General features: G+C 39.7%; 1 protein-coding gene across 2 annotated transcripts; it reads left to right on the top strand.

Moving 5' to 3' along the window:
• The first annotated feature begins 80 nt into the window (after positions 1 to 80).
• LOC125239235 (gametocyte-specific factor 1-like) lies at positions 81 to 17,804 on the top strand. Of its 2 annotated transcripts, none has more exons than XM_048146767.1 (6): positions 81 to 208; positions 697 to 757; positions 14,861 to 14,977; positions 15,563 to 15,688; positions 16,434 to 16,490; positions 17,710 to 17,804. In XM_048146767.1, exons 1-6 carry the CDS (start codon positions 201 to 203, stop codon positions 17,782 to 17,784), a joined length of 444 nt encoding a protein of 147 aa, XP_048002724.1. In that variant the 5' UTR covers positions 81 to 200; the 3' UTR covers positions 17,785 to 17,804. The 2 variants fall into 2 exon arrangements, with proteins under 2 accessions (XP_048002724.1, XP_048002725.1); XM_048146768.1 differs by lacking the exon at positions 81 to 208 and adding an exon at positions 238 to 326.
• Positions 17,805 to 20,029: the final 2,225 nt, after the last annotated feature.

Below are 20,029 nucleotides of genomic sequence, written 5' to 3'. Positions count from 1 at the left end.
ACGCAACTCGTGGGTGAAAAAAACGTCTGATCGATAGTTGATCTGTCATCTGTCAAATTCTGTTTTCGACTTTTCGCAATTTTCGCGTCGCACAAAGACTGTTCTGTGTGCATCCGGAATTTACAATATTCGCAATCCACGCAGAAACAAATCTAACCAAGTATTCTGGCAAGACAAGAAAGTAATTCAGTGATTTAAACATGTACTGGTAAGTAACACTATCATAATATTATAATGAATCGCCTGCTCGCGCGAAATATGTTTGCTTGCAATTCGAATATTTTCCAAAGCTTTGCCTTGTGACGACTACTTTCACTAAATTCAAGGTAATGACGACTTCCATAGAATTCAAAGTGACACAGGTCCATACGTATCTGTTTCAGAATGAAATTTTCATTCTTTAGTACCTATGGAAAACGACGGTACTTATGAGTAAAGACTGATAACGAAGTCTAGTTTCTATGTGTGATGCGCGTTCTTAGGCGGTTGCATTTCAATGTTTGTGATGATATGATCTTATGTGTAATTAATCTATGGTTCCATACAAAAAAGGTACAACAGGAACCCTTATGTTACTCTGTTTGTCTGGTAGTGAAATTGTTAATGTTACAACTTATAATTCTGTATATTTTGTAATGTTTTCATAATGTGTGATTTCTTGATGGTGAAAGTTTTCCTCATATCTTTTTTTCTCAGCTCCATAAAGGAACCGAAGCCGCACCAGCTAATGACATGTCCGTACAACATGGCGCATCAGGTACAGTTTATTATTTAAGTTTAGATATAAATATATTAATAACAGCTTGACTTCTCTAGCGTCTAAGTTTCTATATAACAATGACAACAACATATAGGGTACATGGTACAATCTGCAATTTTTTTTTTTTAGAAAATTGCACCTTTCCCACAACATATAAGATGCTATCTGCTACAAAAAGATATTGCAGATTTCGCCTTGTACATACTGGTGATACTGGCATTAGTTCATGGCGTTTTAACCTATTCTTAACTTCAAACTTGTCTACAACGACTTTGTTTCCATTCTACTTACAAAGTCACAGAATTAGATTTAGAAAGAAGATATCAGTTCATCTATTTGTATGGCGGCCAAGCGTGTCAGATTGTGTACTGATGTTGTTCTTGCCTGTGATTTTAAATATGTTTCAGGCCCTTGAGTATTCATCATTTTTGGGTTGTTGCAATTAAATATCACGTCAGCAATTCCCGTTAAGTTTGTACATTTGGATCATGTCTCCGATTTGGATAAAAATTGGTAGACTGATAGAGTCCATGATGCTGAGCAAGATCCACTAGGTTTCCCAAAATGTCCTATGTAGTTTGTATGAAACCTTCCTTTTTTGTTACCAGATTTCTATACATTTTCGGTAACAAAAAAGGAAAGTTTCATACAATCAACCTAGGACATTTTGGGAAACCTAGTGGATCTTGCTCAGCATCATGGACTCTATCAGCCTACCAATTTTTATCCAAATCGGAGACGTGATCCAAATGTACAAACTAAACGGGAATTGCTCACGTAATAAGGCATTTTTTTTATTTATATATTTTTTTTATTTTAAATTTTTAATGTTATTAAAAAAAAATTTAAAATTTTTGATGTTTTTGTTGACTTCAACTTATAAAAATTGGCACCCACTGACATACTACAAGTGATTAAAGGCAGACAACGCAGTGGATTTTACCGAGTTCATTTGATATGCTAAGTTTGATTGATACATACTCGCAAAGTAAATGTGAAATTTGTAAATGCGAAGTTTACGAAGCCGATGTTATAAAAAAAAAAACCGTCCTCCCAAAATAAGGCTGCCAGAGTTCAACGAGGGTGCGGTGTGCTGATGACGGGAGGACTTACGGAACTGACTTATTCCGTCTATTGTCCTTTGAGTCGTCGGCAACCCGAACCCTCCTTAGAACTTGTACATGTACACTCACAGATGTCATATATACCATAGATCAAGCAAACGTATCTACTTAGCGTGTCAAATGAACTCAGTGAAATCCACTGAGTTGTCCGTCTTTACTGGCAGCTTGTAGCTTTCGGGCGTCAATTTTTGTAAGTTGAAGTCAATCAAAACATAAAAAATGCCTCGTTACGTGATATTCAATTGCAACAACACAAAAATTATGAACAATCAAGAGCCTGAGACATATTTAAAATTACAGGCAAGAATAACTTCAGTACAAAATTTGACACGCTCGGCCCCTATACAAATATATGAATTTGTTTCTTCTATCTAAATTAAGTTCTGTGTGTACACTCCTTTTTACTGTGTATTTAACACAGCAAAAGGGAATGTACAAGTTTCTAATGGGGTGGTAATTTGCATGTGACACTCTTTGAGTTGCAGGCGTCCATAGGTTACGGTGACCACTTTCCATCAGGCGGGCCGTACGCTTGTTTGCCACCGACGTAGTATTTAAAAAAAGTAAATGTGCAATTTGTAAATGCGAAGTTGGCGAGGCGGATGTTATAGAAAAACCGTCCTCCCAAATTAACTTTCTGCCGTCGTTTTTCATAATTTTTGGTCGCGATGCGAGTGTGACTCTGTTCCGTAGGGGCATAAGAATATTAATTATCAGGGAGCGTACTTTTCATGCCGATGACATTAATCTGACGTCACGCTCCGTATAGGGTGATCCCAAATAGTTTTATTGTAAATTATTAATCATTAGTCGTCAATCAATTTAATCGTATACAAATTACTTCAAATACAGTAGTCCATTTACATGTGGCATAAATAATACCTACTTGAAATGTGAAACGTGAATAAAATTATTTGATTTGTTTTTATAAATAAATTTAATTAAATAGTATTGTTAACAACACATTACAATAAATACGTAAAAAAGAGAATTTCTCTTTAACGTAAAGCACACCATCCTTCTTGTATTCATTACCATGCAAAGAAATTCATAACTTAAAATGATTGATGACTAATGATTAATAATTAACAATAAAACAATTTGTGATCACCTATATGGAGCGTGACGTCAAATTGATGTCATCGGCACGAAAAGTACGCTCCCTGTTAATTATAGGCTACTTGCCTCCTAGTCAAATCAGCTTCTTTTTAAGAACTGTCACAACGAATTTGATCGACTTGCTAATATGGAATTAATATGAAATCGAATTGAGTGACGTCCTGACGTCATGGTCAACTCAGTTACTTTACATATTTCTACCTGACTTAAATATAAATTCGATTTAAGCTAAGCCGCGCTCCCGGGTTCGAATCCCGGTAAGGGCATTTATTTGTGTGACGAGCACAGATATTTGTTCCTGAGTCATGTATGTTTTCTATGTATATAAGTATGGATTTATCTATATAAGTATGTATATCGTCGCCTAACACCCATAGTGCAAGCTTTGCTTAGTTTGGGGTTAGGTTGATCTGTGTAATGTGTCCCCCAATATTTATTTATTTATAAAAATAACTTATGTCAATGTTTTTCTAATAATTATCTGATGCTTTATTTCGTGCATGGTATAATAGCAGCGTTTTACCTTACAATAAAACGCATATTAAGCGAAATACCTTATTTGAAGCCTATTTAATATATTGAGAGACAGCGATACTGCTTGTAGATGCGTAGCGGTTCACAGCAGGTACCTACAGCTGAACACCTGTAAACAACTTGCAACTCCAGTTTTACGATTCAGGTTTCCCCTTCCACCAGGCGACCCGTGCCGTAGGGACGGCAACGATGTTTCATCATTGGTTCTATATACCACTTACCAAACAGTTGCATCATTTATGAATTCAAATGTGAAATGAAATAAAGACGTATCTTCGAAACTGAATAGTCTAAAAATGTTGTTTACTAGCAGCGAACAACAAATACCCTCAAATGGAAAAATAAATGTGCCTTGGTTTATTGCAACTGAGTGTTGTAGCCACAGGCGTAGTTAAAAATATAGGCTTCAAATAAGGTATTTCGCTTAATATGCGTTTTATTGTAAGGTAAAACGCTGCTATTAAGCTTCTGTACCGTTATTTGAAGCCTATTTAATATATTGAGACGTGTCTGTATTCGCCTGGTGGTCAAGAAACGCCAATGTGATTAATTGAATCGCCAATGGAAATAACAACTTCAAGTGCACTTCACACATCAGATAGGTACCTTGTGTACCTATATGGAGGAATGTGAATTGCAGCTGACAGCAGCTGCAGTGACTGAATTGATAAGTGCACAGTGACCTATTTTTCTATTGTAACTTATTATTCGTCGGTAAGGAAAGTTTGAAACATTTTTAAATTTTATGTATATACCTATTATGTATATACCCATAATGGTATTAAAATAAATTATGAAAAACCTGTTACTTTTTTATTTCATCCCCCTAACAAGGTCAGGTCATGACTTATGTTTACGTTTATTTCATTATAATATTCAATTTAATACACTTAGTATGTTTTTAATGTTTTGACCCCGACACTGCAATTGCCAGTAAGTAGGGTTATTGCAGTATCATTACTTTTAGGGTCTAAGCGAAAAAAAAAAAAAGTTTTGGATTGTGTGTCAAATTCCTCGCAACTCGTTTATCTCTTTTCAGTATCATAGAATAATAGACATGACATAGGTACATTATATTGATATATTGATTTGCATGACATGATATTATTACATATGATATTATAGAAAACAGTTAAGGAACTGATCCATTCATTAATGCCTTATCCAAATAGTCACTATTTATTTCCGGCAATTACAGCATTACATAATAGACAGTGAATATTATAATTACTGCCTTATGGCTATGACATGGCAAAATTTGGTAGCGAAGAAAAATTTCGCTCAATCGGCTACAACTTTAAAAGTGTATAACACTAATGTGCGCAGCTATTGAAAACCTTAATACCCATGGTATGACTAATGTTCCGACAATCATGGTTCTTTCGTGATGTACTTAATTCGTTTTATGAAATCTAATTTTAGTAATTTTCCCGAGCATTCTAGTATGCCGGAAATATTCTTGGCCTCTTGGGTATAACCCATACTGAACCCATGTGTAACGTGGTTCCAATTTTATTAACGGAAATAATAATCTGGGCACGTTTGGTAAGTGCTAAAAAAAAATAATCTAATCATTCTAAAAAGTCTTATGGATAAGCACACTTGTGAATTTTTCATCATTGAAAACTCCTAAGCATAAGATACTCTTTTGGTAAACGAATCTATCATCCAGGAAGGAAGTGTAAGTATATCAAGTAACAAGACTATTGAGGCTTTGTATAAGTATAACTTAGTCATTCGTTATACATTATGAGTATACGTATTAAGGTCATTGAATCCATGTATGAATACAGTCCTAAACAAAGTACCTCCTGTGCAATTGGTAGTAGTGGTACTACAACAGTTCAACTTTTAATTGCCTTGGTTAACAGGCTACAACTTAACCTTAGACTTTTTGTCTGGAGAGTTCTCTCCCAGTTCCCTAATATTTTTTGTTAGTTATTTACCCAATATGTATGTACTTTCTGTTAAGCCAAGGATTGGCATAGGCTAACAACGCCTAGGCGGCTAGACGCACATGTGCGAAGCGTTTTATTTGTAATTTGTACACATGTTAAGCCAATGCTGATGATAGAATTTTCTTCGTATATAAATGCCTTTTTGTTTTGGGTAACCAGCTTATGAAAGCGCAAGATGTTACAATCAAATATTTTTCTCCTTAAGGATACGTATGTATGCGGGTAAGACCCGTGATTTTCGTTGGAAGCATAAAGATATATAATCATTCCATTATATGGCATGACGTAGCCTTCTGGTTTTGTAATGAAGAATATGATATTGAGGTTAAGGTACCTAGATCTGTAGTTCCGAGATCTGAGGTCCAAACAAAATTTTGAGACACTCATCAAACCCCATGGGTCATGGGCTTATTCGGCATAGCTTTAAAATTGTTTTGACGGTCCATCTTTATATGAGTATTAAAATCATTTTGAAACCACATCAAGTACTTATCTTGCAAAATATTGTTACCAAAAACAATGATTAGGTATGAGAAATAGTTTTCCGAATACCCCATGAGCCATGAATGTGATATATTTATTAACCATAGAGGTTACTTTATTTAAAAAACAGATTAAAAACTGTAATATGACAGCGTTTTAAGTTTGTAGTTGGGTTTATTAACCCGTACATTTCATCACTTCTTACGTAGGTGTCCTTTTCCCCCTTTTATTTTTAAAAACGTGTTATGGCGGTAATCTTAACCTAAAACTCATAATTTAAATACGTATTGTTTCATTCGGACTAAATAATGAGTAGACGAGTCTCCCCGTGCTACTTTATGAGGATGTGAACACATTTTAATGTAATGGTTCTTTGTAACATTGGTTCAGGTCGTTCCTGGAGCCTCAAAATATGTAATAACATATCACAACTGCATTCTTACATAGCGAAAAACTATGCAAAAATGTTTGCTATTTCATCCACATAGCCAATTCCTTAAAATGTGTTCAGCCCACGTGGGCTTAACTGAAACAAATTAATGACCTAAAACAGTCCAAAGCAATCTGATCTTTAGATTATTGGCCTCATGTGGCGCCGGAGCGGCCAGCGGGCTAGATAACTATTTGATTAAAATAATAGAATAAATAACCCATTTAAGATGTTTGGGAAACGGTTAATATCCTGAACCAAAGAATACTGCGGCCTTGATATGCATCAACACTATCAAAAGGTTTACTTAAATGATTAAATGACCACAAATCCCACTTTAAAACCTAAATAAGTAGGCTGATAAAACCGTGATTAATTTTGAATATTATCGTGTCAACTCACTCCGCGTCAGCGTGAGCTAGGTGTTTCAAACGTCGTTAACGACAAAGATAACATATGTAGTAGATAACTATATAGTAGAAAACTAGTTAAACACAGAAAACTCCCCTAACTCCGCCTCCGCCACACATGAAGCGTTTTGAATTTTTGATAGCGTAGCGTTAGTGCGTTTTCACATTATCCGATCCGATACCGGATGTCGGAAGGTTTCAATAGCAAAAATCAAAGATGGCGGCTTAAATGTATGGTATTAGCGATTGTCAGGATGTTAAATTAAATGAAATCATAAAAACCAAATCGACTAATTATTTATTTACAATTTACAATCAATCACATTATTACTAAACACTCAAAGTAACAATCTCGAATATCAGAATAATTAACAGATTGGTAAAACATACGAAATCTACAGACTATGCACAGAATAATAAAAACACGACACGAAATGGACAAATGGGTATACGGTTAGTCTTAACGTTTACTTCACCAGATCGGGATTCGAAAAGAGACCGGTACGACGGGTGCGCTCGCTTATAAAGGTTCGTGAGGGGGGGTTGCTACCCTACTGTAGTGACGTAGCGTGGCGTCGCGCTTAAGCTTTATCTATCTCCTTTTACGGCCTCTCCTGACTCGTGGTCGCCCTCGACCACGTGGTCGTCTAGGCTCGGGCATCAGCGCTTCTCTAACGTCATTGTTATTGGCTATGGGCCTGCCGGAGCTCTCTGTAGTGTGACTGGCAGATTGTTGGTGGTGACTCGTGCTTGATACGGCTTGGCTCTCCTCGCTGTTGGGTTCTGGAGGCATGGCGGCGCTTGTAGTTGGACCCGGAAGGCTGGCATCGGCAGAGGGGCTGTCAGTTGCTGCAGCAGCATCTGAATCAGTAGAGATCGTGCCAGACGTAATGTCCTCCTCGCCTAGAAACAATAACAATGGATTAGAAGCACGTTCATTAGAGGCCAATTTTAGAAGACAGAGGCTCCTAGTTTGCATGTCTTTATGACGGACATAGGCACATTGTTTGCTTATCCAATACAACTGTCTTAGGGTAGAGGCACCGAGTTAGCGTAACCCTTCATACAAAAAAAGAAAAGGGGATTGAAAATCCCTTGACTTTTAAAGGACATAGGCACCTTGTTAGCGTATCCCCTCATAATCCAACATGGACAGAGGCACCGAGTTAGCGTATCCTCTCATAACCTTATCAGGGACAGAGGCACCGAGTTAGCGTGTCTGTCTATGTAGGATCAAATACAGAGGCACGTTGTTTGCATGTACACCTACATAGAATGCATAATTATACTCACTGTCAAAGAAGGCGGCACATGACTCGGGGGTCCATTCTCCACGCCATATGACCATGTGCTCAGCCGCAGCCTGTGTTGTTTTGCCATATGAGCCACCAACCAGTCGCAGGTTGTAGCGACCGTGTGGCAGCACTCTCGTGACGCGGTAAGGTCCCCGCATCCCGGAGTCCAGCTTGCCAGTCATCTGCGAAGTTTTAATTACAAAAACCATATCATTAAGTTTAAATATGCGCTCCGCCCGGCGATTTTTATTGACATGCTGATCTTGTTTTTGCCGATTTTCATTTAATAATTCGGAGGCGCGTTGTCTTTGTAGCTCTCTAAGGCCTTCACGGTTTGGATGAGTGTTATTAAGAGCTACATCACGAATAATGGTCCGTATTAATGGTGTTGTACCCTCAATACCAACAAGCAATTGTAAAGGGGAAGTTTGAATTGTTTTTTGTTTTGTGCTATTAATAACAAGTTGAAGCCTCCAAAGGCTGGTAGACCACAGAGCATTTTTTGTGGCCTCTACGCGAAGCATGTTAAGTACAGTTCTACAATACCGCTCCACTTGTCCATTCTCACCGTGCATTTGAGGAGTTATAAAATGTATGCTAGACCCTACGCTCTTTACCCACCCTTGGAACTGAGAGCTTTCAAACATACGACCCTTATCGCACACTATAAGATTAGGTGTACCAAATAAAGAGATTGCATTAGAGAAACAGTTCTGCAATTCATTCGCATCTTGTTTAATCATGGGGTAAAGCAAACAGTATTTTGAAAATGCATCTACTATCAAAAGAACGTACTTATAGCCTTCTGACTAGTTTTTTAAAGGTGCGCGGGGCCCGAGGGCCCCGCGGTCTGTCTTGTTGCTGTTTTGTTTTTTTTGCTTTGCTTGTTTGTTTTTTTGCTTTGCTTTTTTGCTTTTTTGTTTCTTTGCTTAGCTTGTTTGTTTTTTTATCTTTACTTGTTTGCTTTTTTGCTTTAGCCTTTGTGTGCTTGGAAGCACTCTCTGCCCGCAGCTCGGCCTGCGGCCTTCGCGTGCTTGGGAGCCTGTCAGACACGCTCCGGGCCTTCGGCCCTCCGCGTAGTTACTGTGGGGGTTGTAGGGAAGTTGGAGCTTAAACACGATCCAATAGTTAAAGTGTCTTGAGAAGCTCACGACGGGCCTGCGGCCTGCGGCCTCCGGCCCGTCGTTTCGCTTCTCTAAGACACTTTTACTATTGGGTCGTGTTTAAGCTCCAACTTCCCGGACCGCCGGCGAGCCGATCAGGGACGCTCCGGGCCTTCGGCCCTACGCGGAGCTCGGCCTTCGGCCTTCGCTTGGTTTCGTAGCTCCGCGTCGGGCCTCCGGCCCGCCAGGTCGCTTTTTAGACACTTGACTTATTGTTCGGTCTTTCTTGTTGCTGTTTTGTTTTTTTTGCTTTGCTTGTTTGTTTTTTTGCTTTGCTTTTTTGCTTTTTTGTTTCTTTGCTTAGCTTGTTTGTTTTTTTATCTTTACTTGTTTGCTTTTTTGCTTTAGCCTTTGCGTGCTTGGGAGCACTCTCTGCCCGCAGCTCGGCCTACGGCCTCGCGTGCTTGGGAGCCTGTCAGACACGCTCCGGGCCTTCGGCCCTCCGCGTAGTTACTGTGGGCGTTGTAGGGAAGTTGGAGCTTAAACACGACCCAATAGTAAAAGTGTCTTGAGAAGCTCACGACGGGCCTGCGGCCTGCGGCCTCCGACTCGTCGTTTCGCTTCTCTAAGACACTTTTACTATTGGGTCGTGTTTAAGCTCCAACTTCCCGGTCCGCCAGAGAGCCGATCAGGGACGCTCCGGGCCTTCGGCCCTACGCGGAGCTCGGCCTTCGGCCTTCGCTGGGTTTCGTCTCGAAGCTCCGCGTCGGGCCTTCGGCCCGCCGCGTCGCTTTTTAGACACTTTGATTATCGTTCTGCTTGGGAGCACAGTCTGTACGCAGCTCGGCCTGCGGCCTTCGCGTGCTTGGGAGCACTCTGCCCGCAGCTCGGCCTGCGGCCTTCGCGTGCTTGGAAGCCTCTCAGGCACGCTCCGGGCCTTCGGCCCTCCGCGTAGTTACTGTGAGAGTTGTAGGTAAGTTGGAGCTTAAACACGACCCAATATTAAAAGTGTCTTGAGAAGCTCACGACGGGCCTACGGCCTGCAGCCTCCGGCCCGTCGTTTCGCTTCTCTAAGACACTTTTACTATTGGGACGTGTTTAAGCTCCAACTTCCCGGTCCGCCGGCGAGCCGATCAGGGACGCTCCGGGCCTTCGGCCCTACGCGGAGCTCGGCCTTCGGCCTTCGCTGGGTTTCGAAGCTCCGCGTCGGGCCTTTGGCCCGCCGCTTCGCTTATTTAGATACTTTTTGTTATTGTTTTCTTGGGAGCACAGTCTGCACGCAGCTCGGCCTGCGGCCTTCGCGTGCTTGGGAGCACTCTGCCCGCAGCTCGGCCTGCGGCCTTCGCGCATAGTTAGCCTGTCAGACACGCTCCGGAAGTTCGGCCCTCCGCGTAGTTACTGTGGGGATTGTAGGATTTGTAGGGAAGTTGGACCTCCGGCCTGCGGCCTCCGGCCCGCCGCGTCGCTTTTTAGACACTTTTACTTATATTTTCTTGCTTGGGAGCACTGTCTGTACGCAGCTCGGAACTTGGACCGGAGCAATGACCGTCGGGCTGTAGAACGCTCCCTCAGGCTGGTAGGGAAATTTGACTTTGTCCCCTCTCGCCGCCGTTTTTGACTTTTCCAAAATTTTTTTTTTCTCATTTCTATTTTTGGCCCCCGTTCTTACCACGTGCCAAATTTGAACGCGCTCGGACCGAAAATAAAAAAAAAAATTTTCAAAGTCTGCCATTTTGAAATTTTGTAAATGCCATTCGATGTACCTCAGATAACTGTACAACATTAGTTTAAGCACTATTAACCTTTTTCCTACTGTTACGGAGCTATGGGAATTTAAAAAAAAACCTCCATACAAACTGGTAGGGAAATTTGACTTTGTCCCCTCTCGCCACCGTTTTTGACTTTTCCAAATTTTTTTTTTCTCATTTCTATTTTTGGCCCCCGTTCTTACCACGTGCCAAATTTGAACGCGCTCGGACCGAAAATAAAAAAAAAATTTTCAAAGTCGGCCATTTTGAAATTTTGTAAATGCCATTCGATGGACCTCAGATAACTGTACAACATTAGTTCAAGCACTATTAACCTTTCCCCTACCGTTACGGAGCTATGGGGATTTAAAAAAAGGACCTCTATACAAATTTCAATTGGCCTTCAAAGGGCGCCATTTTGAATTTTTCAAAATTTTCTTTTTGTATACTAATTTTGGGGTGGCTGTCTACCCGTGTGCAAAATTTCAGCGCGATCGGACCATTTTGAAATTTTTCAAAAAAAAAAGTCGGCCATTTTGATTTTTTTTTAATGCCATTCGATGGACCTCGGGTGACTGTATAACATTTGTTTGAGCACTTTTCACTTCTTTGTACCGTTACGGAGCTATGGTAATTAAAAGAAAAACCTCCACTCAAATTTCAATTGGCCCTCAAAGGCCGCCATTTTGAATTTTTCAAAATTTTCTTTTTGAATACTAATCTTGGCGCGACCCTCCACCCGCGTGCCAAATCTCAGCGCGCTAGGACCATTTTGAAAATTTTCAAAAAAAAAAGTCGGCCATATTGAATTTTTTTTAATGCAACTTTTTTCTACTCGGATACCTGTATGACATTTGGTCGAGCACCCCCCGGCTATCTCTTACGGTTTAAAAGTTGCCATACAAAATAAAAGTGGCCAGTTTTCCCACATTTGTAGCATTTTTCAATTTTTTTTTATTTCATTCGAATCAAGGCCGCTTGGAGATTCTATGACCAAAATTTGAGCTCTCTACGACAAACTTGAAAAATCGTCAAAAAAAAAGTCGGCCATTTTGAAAAAAAAATGGCGGCGTCAAAAACTGCCCAGGGTCCTCTATGACATTTGGTCGAACACTCCCCGGCTAAGTCCAGCCGTTTGGCCAGGCCGTCCGACATTTTTTTACCCGGAACCGGTAGACCGACGGTCTGATCTATCCGGGGTCGCAGGACCAAACTCTATACGACCACACCAAACACTGCCACCTGCAAAAACTCCTTCTGCCCATTTTTGGAAAAATGTCAGTCGGGTTGTAGCTTTATATAATATAGAAGTTTCCACAAAAAAAAGAAACCACGTTTATCAAGTCGCCAGCAATAACTGTGATAATCTTTTTAGTCTTCACCAGACTCATCATCATCCTCCTTGCGTTATCCCGGCATTGGCCCCGGCCCCGGCCTGTGAAGGCCTGGGGTCCGCTTTGACAAGTCTTCTCGAGACTATTTAATGATTACTGGGAAGTGATTCCGCAGTAGAAATATATAACCCCTGTCAAAATGACTTTGTAATTAACAAAGTAAGCACTTGGTACTAAGCTTAGGAGGCGTTATCATATTGTGTTGTTTCCTCCATCACACGTAAGTTTCAAAACGCCTTGCGTAGGCCGACAAAAACCGCTTTAGAACCATGCTAATTGTATTATACCTATTATACCACATCTGCTTGATCTGCTTGTGACGCAGGATATGTAAACACGCGCCTTGCGAAGGCGGCAGGTTTTCAGCAGGCTAAATAAAATATTTAATCGCCTTGCGCAGGCAGAAAATTGAGTCACGAAAATTGCAAGCCTTGCGCAGACTGCAAAATTTTCAGCTGTCTTAACAATCATATTATTCACACACCTTGCGCAGGCGGGAATTATGAAAATGGGAAGATGCACGTCTTGCGCAGACGGCTGGTTTTTATCTAGATAAATAGTAATACTCATAAGCCTTAATAAGCGGGAAATTTATTATCGGTACCAAAATAAATAGACATTGGGGAATCTATTTTGCCAAAAACTGAGGAAGGCTTGTACTATGGTAGCAAGGCGATATATTACTCTTATTATAGACATATGTATACTTAAATACATAATAACACAACCGTAACTCGGGAAAAAATGGACGTAGTAAAAGGAAAAAGATCCAATTCATATAAACATAATTATTTGAATATAATCTCAACGTAAAAAGGGAAAAGCCATTCAAATAAAAGGCTATTTTCAGAGGATGGCTCTCTTTCGTTCAACTACGTCCCGCTATTTGTGTGCATCACACAAACATATTCTCATACTGGGATTCGAACCCAGAACCATAGACTCTGCAGACAGGGTCACTGCCTACTGTGTTAGACTAGTGCTTTTACACCGTCTTAACACTTGATATTTTTTCCACTAATGCCTGCTTCCACAGAATAATAATTATTATACTAGCCTTTAATATCCTTAAGCGGACTATACACAAAATAAAAACATACTGGTTGTAAATTTCTTCACACCTTGCGCAGGTAAGAAGTTTTTAGTAAGCTAGTGCAATGATGCATCCTTTTACTCTGCTTACGCAGCAGCCAAGTAATCAAATTAATCAAATACGCTCGCCTTGCGTTATTAAACGCTATTATTATAGTTAAGGATTAAAGAGTGACTCTCTCGGAACTTTAACCGGAACTTATATTTGGTAATTAATACAACTCTCCACATACCTGAGTTTCACTTTGTAATCCTTTACTTCCACTGGCAAGCGGCTTAGATTTGATTAAGGCATAAGAACATTACCAAACTACATTTTTCAGAGGTATCCCTGACGATGCCGTACTGTGCATTTAAAATTGCCCATATTTATTTACGGAACATTTTTCGGATTACACAAACATGTTCCCCAAAGACGCTAATGATATAGGTTTGTTAGTTACCTTTCTTTAGAGCGGAAAGTCGATTTTAAGGCACACAGGGATCGGATATAAAAGCCAACATGATACTTAGAATCAATAAATATTTATTGACGCCCTTGCCAAGTCCGGCGGCTATAGGCTTTAACTTTCGACTTTTGATCTATTTCTGAATTCCGTTACAGAATATCGATCTATTTAAAGAGATTGTAAAGGAATTTTATCCCGCAGCACAGTACCTACCACAATGGGCACGCACGGAAATTATCAGGTCACAGCACAGGCTCATCTTCGGTCGCAAGGCAAAACAAACACTAATCGCGTCAATTACGACTTTAATTAGGACTGTTTTAGTCTCAAAGAGGACAAGGAGATCATTTTTCAAATTTTACTTTCTTGACCTGTTCCGTGCTTAAGACGAATCGATTCACTGAAAAAAATAACTGAAAAAGAAATAAAAAATCGCTTACTTACGCGACACGCTGCGCTCAAAGTGAATCGATCAGGTGCTCAGCTTCTAAAACATTTAATTTATAATAGTAAACGAACGGTAAAACCGTTTTCTAAAACGATATTTTTGATTAAACTTACAAAAAATTCCAAGAATTAAGGAATTCTAAGAATTTTTTGTAGTGTACCGAACGTTCCGACAAACAGAACGCCAATGATGAAACATCGTTGCCGTCCCTACGGCACGGGTCGCCTGGTGGAAGGGGAAACCTGAATCGTAAAACTGGAGTTGCAAGTTGTTTACAGGTGTTCAGCTGTAGGTACCTGCTGTGAACCGCTACGCATCTACAAGCAGTATCGCTGTCTCTCAATATATTAAATAGGCTTCAAATAACGGTACAGAAGCTTAATAGTACATTCGTGTCGATTTAAAATACCTACTCCCTTCGGTCGTGTTTTAATTTATCACCACTCGTTTCGAACTTCCTTTTTTACGCACTTGTATCGTAATGTACTATTTATTTGCCATTTCTTTGACCAGGTGGAGCATTACAGGATGCACATACACCTGCAGAAGTGCAGGAAACAGTACCCCCGGTGTGCTAAAAGCACGTGCCCCATCAACGCCACGCACGTCGTCAATGACGCGGAATTGGACGTAAGGAAATATCTCATTTTATTAGGGTTCCGTAGTCAACTAGGAACCCTTATAGTTTTTTTCTATAGGACATTCTTACACACATTGACTGAGGCCCACGGTAAGCTCAAGAAGGCTTGTGTTGTGGGTACTCAGACAACGATATATATAATATATAAATACTTATATACATAGAAAACATCCATGACTCAGGAACAAATATCTGTGCTCATCACACAAATAAATGCCCTTACCGGGATTCGAACCCGGGACCGCGGTGCAGCAGGCAGGGTCACTACCGACTGCGCCAGACCGGTCGTCCATAGTTCCATGTCTGTCCGTCCGTCCGTCCGCGGATAATCTCAGTAACCGTTAGCACTAGAAAGCTGAAATTTGGTACCAATATGTATATCAATTACGCCGACAAAGTGGTAAAATAAAATGTGGAAAAAATTGAAAGCAAGTACATGATAACGGTCTGAAAATTCAACCAGTATCCGAGCCCTGCTCATTGGTGCGAGCCGGGGTTCGAACCCGCGACCTCCGGAACGAAAGTCGCACGTACTTACTAGGCTATCAGCGCTTAACATTAACAATTGATTTCAGTTCCACGTGTCCTGCTGCCCCGATCGGTTCCTCTTCGACACGCAGAAGTACATCGTGGAAGACGACGTCCCGAAGCGGGAACTGCCGCCCATCCCGGTCGTGGAGTGTGAGGAAAACTGGGAAACGGTGAGTACTATGAAATGAAATGAAATGAAATATTTATTTTCCAAGTAGGCATATTACAATGCGCTTATGAACGTCAAATAAAACTACGCCGGCTCTAACCCTACGCCTCAGCCTCGAGAAGATTTCAGTCCCCCCTCAGTTGGAGGGGGGTATCCACTATGGGATAATATGCATTTCTATACTCACTACACCCTCGATGTAGGGAACAAATCAAATCACTTTATTATAGTACATTACGATACAAGTGCGTAAAAAAGGATGTCGACACGAGTTTCGAATTTCCTTTTCGCACATGTATCGTACGACGTTTTTCAGTACAGATGAGCCTCCAAAGTTTCGAACTAGCATATAATGAACCACTTCTCGCACTAGTGCGTAAAAAAAACATCATATGTACTGAAATAGTACGTTACGATACAAGTGCGTAAAAAAGGAAGTTCGAAATCGACACGAGTTACGAATTTCCTTTTTGCACGTGTATCGTACGACGTTTTCGACGTATCGTAATGTACTATTTTGATTTTTTTTTTTTAAAGTCTACTATATATAAATTATAAACTGAAATAGATACCATACCGGGTTCGATTCCCGGCTTCGCCACTAGTGGGCTTGATCTCTTTTTCTTTAGTGTATGGTATCTATTTCAGTTCACTACACCCTGTTTTTATTGAATTCCGTTAACTTATTAGTTAGCTAGCTATAAATCTGGTGGTGTACTATTTTAATGTTTTTTTTTTCTGTTTAGGAGCAAGCGACGTCTTACGTTCCTGACCCATCTGCCAGAGCTCACATAATTACTAAGGTAAATCATCATTGTCTAGAAAAGTCTCAAATAACACACGCGCACGTCAACACACACAAACACACATTTCAAAAATCACACATACACATTACTCACACACACACACGCGCACACACTCATCCTACTTTCTTGCATTTATATAAAATTTAACTTTACTCAAAAGAAATATTAAATTTCACTAATTATCTCAATAAGTGAAATGTAATATTTCTTTTGAGACAAATAAATATCTTTAAAGCGAACTTTAGTTATAGGTAAGATATATATAATTTTTTTTTTCAAAATGTGTACCTGATTGTAAACGGGAAGAAACTGGCTCTTGAGACACAGATCGGATATAAAAAACGAACAAAAGATAAGCACTCCCTTGCAAATAAAAGAGACATGGCGATTTTGATAGTTCACCGCTGGGAGAGTACCTCAGCAATTCCCGTCAACTTTGTACAATGCCACGTCAGCAAATTTTAATTGATCCTATTTTGTTACCAACATTTAGTAATATAATTCGACTTTCGTAAGATATATACAGGATAATTGTTATAATTAAGAAAATATAGATACTAGAGAACCTTAATGACGAAATAAAACTTAATAAAATCTCAATTAATCAACAAAATCTTGGTAACAAAATAGGAATTAATAAAAACAAATTTAACTTTTCCCTTAATTTTTGTACAAAGTTGACGGGAATTGCTGACCTAACTATAAACATCGCCGTGTCTCTTTGATGGCGCCACAAAAAAAAAATGTCTTGTGGCTTTCGATTATAATTGTAGATGGCGTTAGTTAAGTCTCACTTTTGACATAGATTTATGGCTCGAAAGTGACACAAGGCCAATCTACAAATAATCGATGGTAACAAGGCATTTGTTGTGGCGCCATCTATGTGTGGTGTAGTGTATGCGCGTTCTTAGGCGGTCGCATTTTAAGGTATGGGATGGTATGATCTTCTTATATTTAATCTATGATACATACATACATACAATCACGCCTGTATCCCATAAAGGGGTAGGCAGAGCACATGAAACTACTAAAGCTTCAGTGCCACTCTTGGCAAATAAGGGGTTAAAAGAAAACGAAACTGTGGCATTGCAGTGACAGGTTGCCAGCCTCTCGCCTACACCACAATTTAACCCACCAGGGGTGGTGAAATTCTTAACCCGTCACCACACAGGCAGGTAAATCTATGATGATATAAACAAATTAATTTTTCTTTCAGGTGAAAGGCGCGACGCCTTCAGAGCGCCGTCGCGCTCGCCTCGAAGGGGTGAAGAACTACCGCCCCCTGAACTGAAGCCATGGAGCTTCTTGCCGGTTCTTCTCACATACCGGCGTTTACCCCTCCCCTTGTCGTGCAATGTCGTAAATGTGTAGAATCAACAAAACGTACAACAACCCCCCTTTAACATCTCGTGAATATGTGGAACATATTTTCTCAAATACCGGCAAATAACGTCTCTCCTCAAATAGCATTTACCGCCATAAATGTGTGGAACGTGTCTTGTCAATTTAGTGCGTTTTCACATTATCCGATCCGAAATCGGATGTAGAACCGATATACATTACAGGCGCCATCTTGGATTTTTTCATTGGAATCCATCCGACATCGGATCGGATAATAAATGTTATTTAAAGTTTCTCGATGTTGTAAGTTTGATCATAGATTAAATATAACAAGATCATACCATCCCATACATTAAAATGCGGCCGCCTAAGACCGCGCTTACACTCCACCACACATAGATGGCGCCACAAAAAAAATGTCTTGTAGCTTTTGATTATACTTGTTGATTAAGTGTCACTTTTGACATTGATTTACGGCTCGGAACTGACACTTAATGCCAATCTACATATAATCGGTGGCAACAAGGCATTTTTTGTGGCGCCATCTATGTGTGGTGGAGTGTAAGCACGTTCGTAGGCGGTCGCATTTTAATGTATGGGATGGTATGATCTTGTTATATTTAATTTATGGTTTGATCGATGTGTGTTCATCTCTCGCATTTAATGTTCGACCGCAAAAGGTTTTGCCAAAAAGATTGAACCACAGTTTTACCATAAGCTGAGTTTACACCTGTAAGTTTTGAAACAGAGGTATATGCAAGAAAGCGATGCAGATATTTGCCATTCACTCTTACCTAGGGTTGCAAAAAAAACGGTTTTTTCTGTCTTGAAAAAAAAAACCGTGAAAAAAAACCAGTTTGTTTTCTGGAGTATGTTTTTTTTTCTAAAGGACGAAATCTCAAAATTTGCAAAACAGTTAATACTTTTATACGGTTTTTTAGACTTTATGTTAACTAATAAACGAATTTAAATTAATAACTTTAATTTCTGGTTTAATGAAACTAACATATACACAATCTGTAGTTAGTAGTTATCGCTATTTCCTGTAGGCAACACCACCGCCTCTCCACGCTCCACGCCGCATCGGGGATTCCCCAATAAACGTTTGCATACTGAATGTTTATCGAATTAAATTGTTATTGAAACGTTACAAATCACGAAAAACCGTTATTGTCGTATTATTTGTTCATCTGAAAAGAAAAACATTTTTAGAAAAAAAAAACCATGGGGCTTGTTTCATAATCCTGAAAAAAAAAAAACATTTGTTTTTTTTTCTATTTGCAACCCTACTCTTACCCATAGTTGCGTCTAAAAAATTGGAGCAATAACTTGCTGGTGTAAACTCAGCTATAATAAATATAATAGTAAAGAAACGACACTTCATACAAAAACGAAGGTTCGAATTGTGTTCATCGTTATCCCTTTCTAGCATGACTTTTTCGAATTCAGGGTTGACAAAAATCAAGTATTTATCTTGTCTGTGGTAGCGCACACAGGGGCGTCAAGTTGTGCGAACTGTAATAATTGCTAGGTAGCAATGCGAGCCGGAATCATCCGAAGTGAACCTGAACAGTGTCTTACTGTTAATATAGGGCATGAGATTTTTTAAGGAAATGAAAGTGATATAAGGAAAAGTTGGGTGCTAAAGTTGAAATTTGTAATTTTAAGAATTAATTGGTAATAATATAGTATCGTCTGTATTTGTGACGTTTTCAAGAAAAAAGTTCCATATTGTTGCTTACGATATGGACAGACTTTGCTTGTATCTTTATACCTCATCAGAGCATATATGTAATAATAGAGAGCGGAGCGGAGTGTCGCAGTTAGCTCATTGAGCATACAGTTGTTGTGTGCATGCGTGGTGACACCACTCGCTGGTCGTTCATATGTACTGTCAAGTGTAAAAATATGGGTGTATACAACTACACATCTTACTCAAAAATATGTCCCAAAGTTGTCCACCCAAATTTAATGTAACATGTGTATTTTTTAACCCCCGACTCAAAAACGAAGGGGTGTTATAAGTTTGACTGTCTGTCTGTCTGTCTGTCTGTCTGTGTGTGTGTGTCTGTCTGTGGAATCGTAGCTCCCGAAAGTATGAACCGATTTAGATTTAGTTTTTTTTGTCTGAAAGCTGAGTTAGTCGGGAGTGTTCTTAGCCATGTCTCATGAAAATCGGTCCACTATGTCGAGGT

The sequence above is a fragment of the Leguminivora glycinivorella genome, chromosome 25, assembly GCF_023078275.1.
Source record: "Leguminivora glycinivorella isolate SPB_JAAS2020 chromosome 25, LegGlyc_1.1, whole genome shotgun sequence".
NCBI lineage: Eukaryota > Metazoa > Arthropoda > Insecta > Lepidoptera > Tortricidae > Leguminivora > Leguminivora glycinivorella.
This window is presented reverse-complemented; position numbering and strand designations above follow the sequence as displayed.

Coding starts and splice junctions, on each gene's coding strand:
- LOC125239235 (XM_048146767.1), top strand. Junction 758..14,860: donor CGTACAACATGGCGCATCAG/GTACAGTTTATT, acceptor TTCTTTGACCAG/GTGGAGCATTACAGGATGCA. Junction 15,689..16,433: donor GTGAGGAAAACTGGGAAACG/GTGAGTACTATG, acceptor TTTTCTGTTTAG/GAGCAAGCGACGTCTTACGT.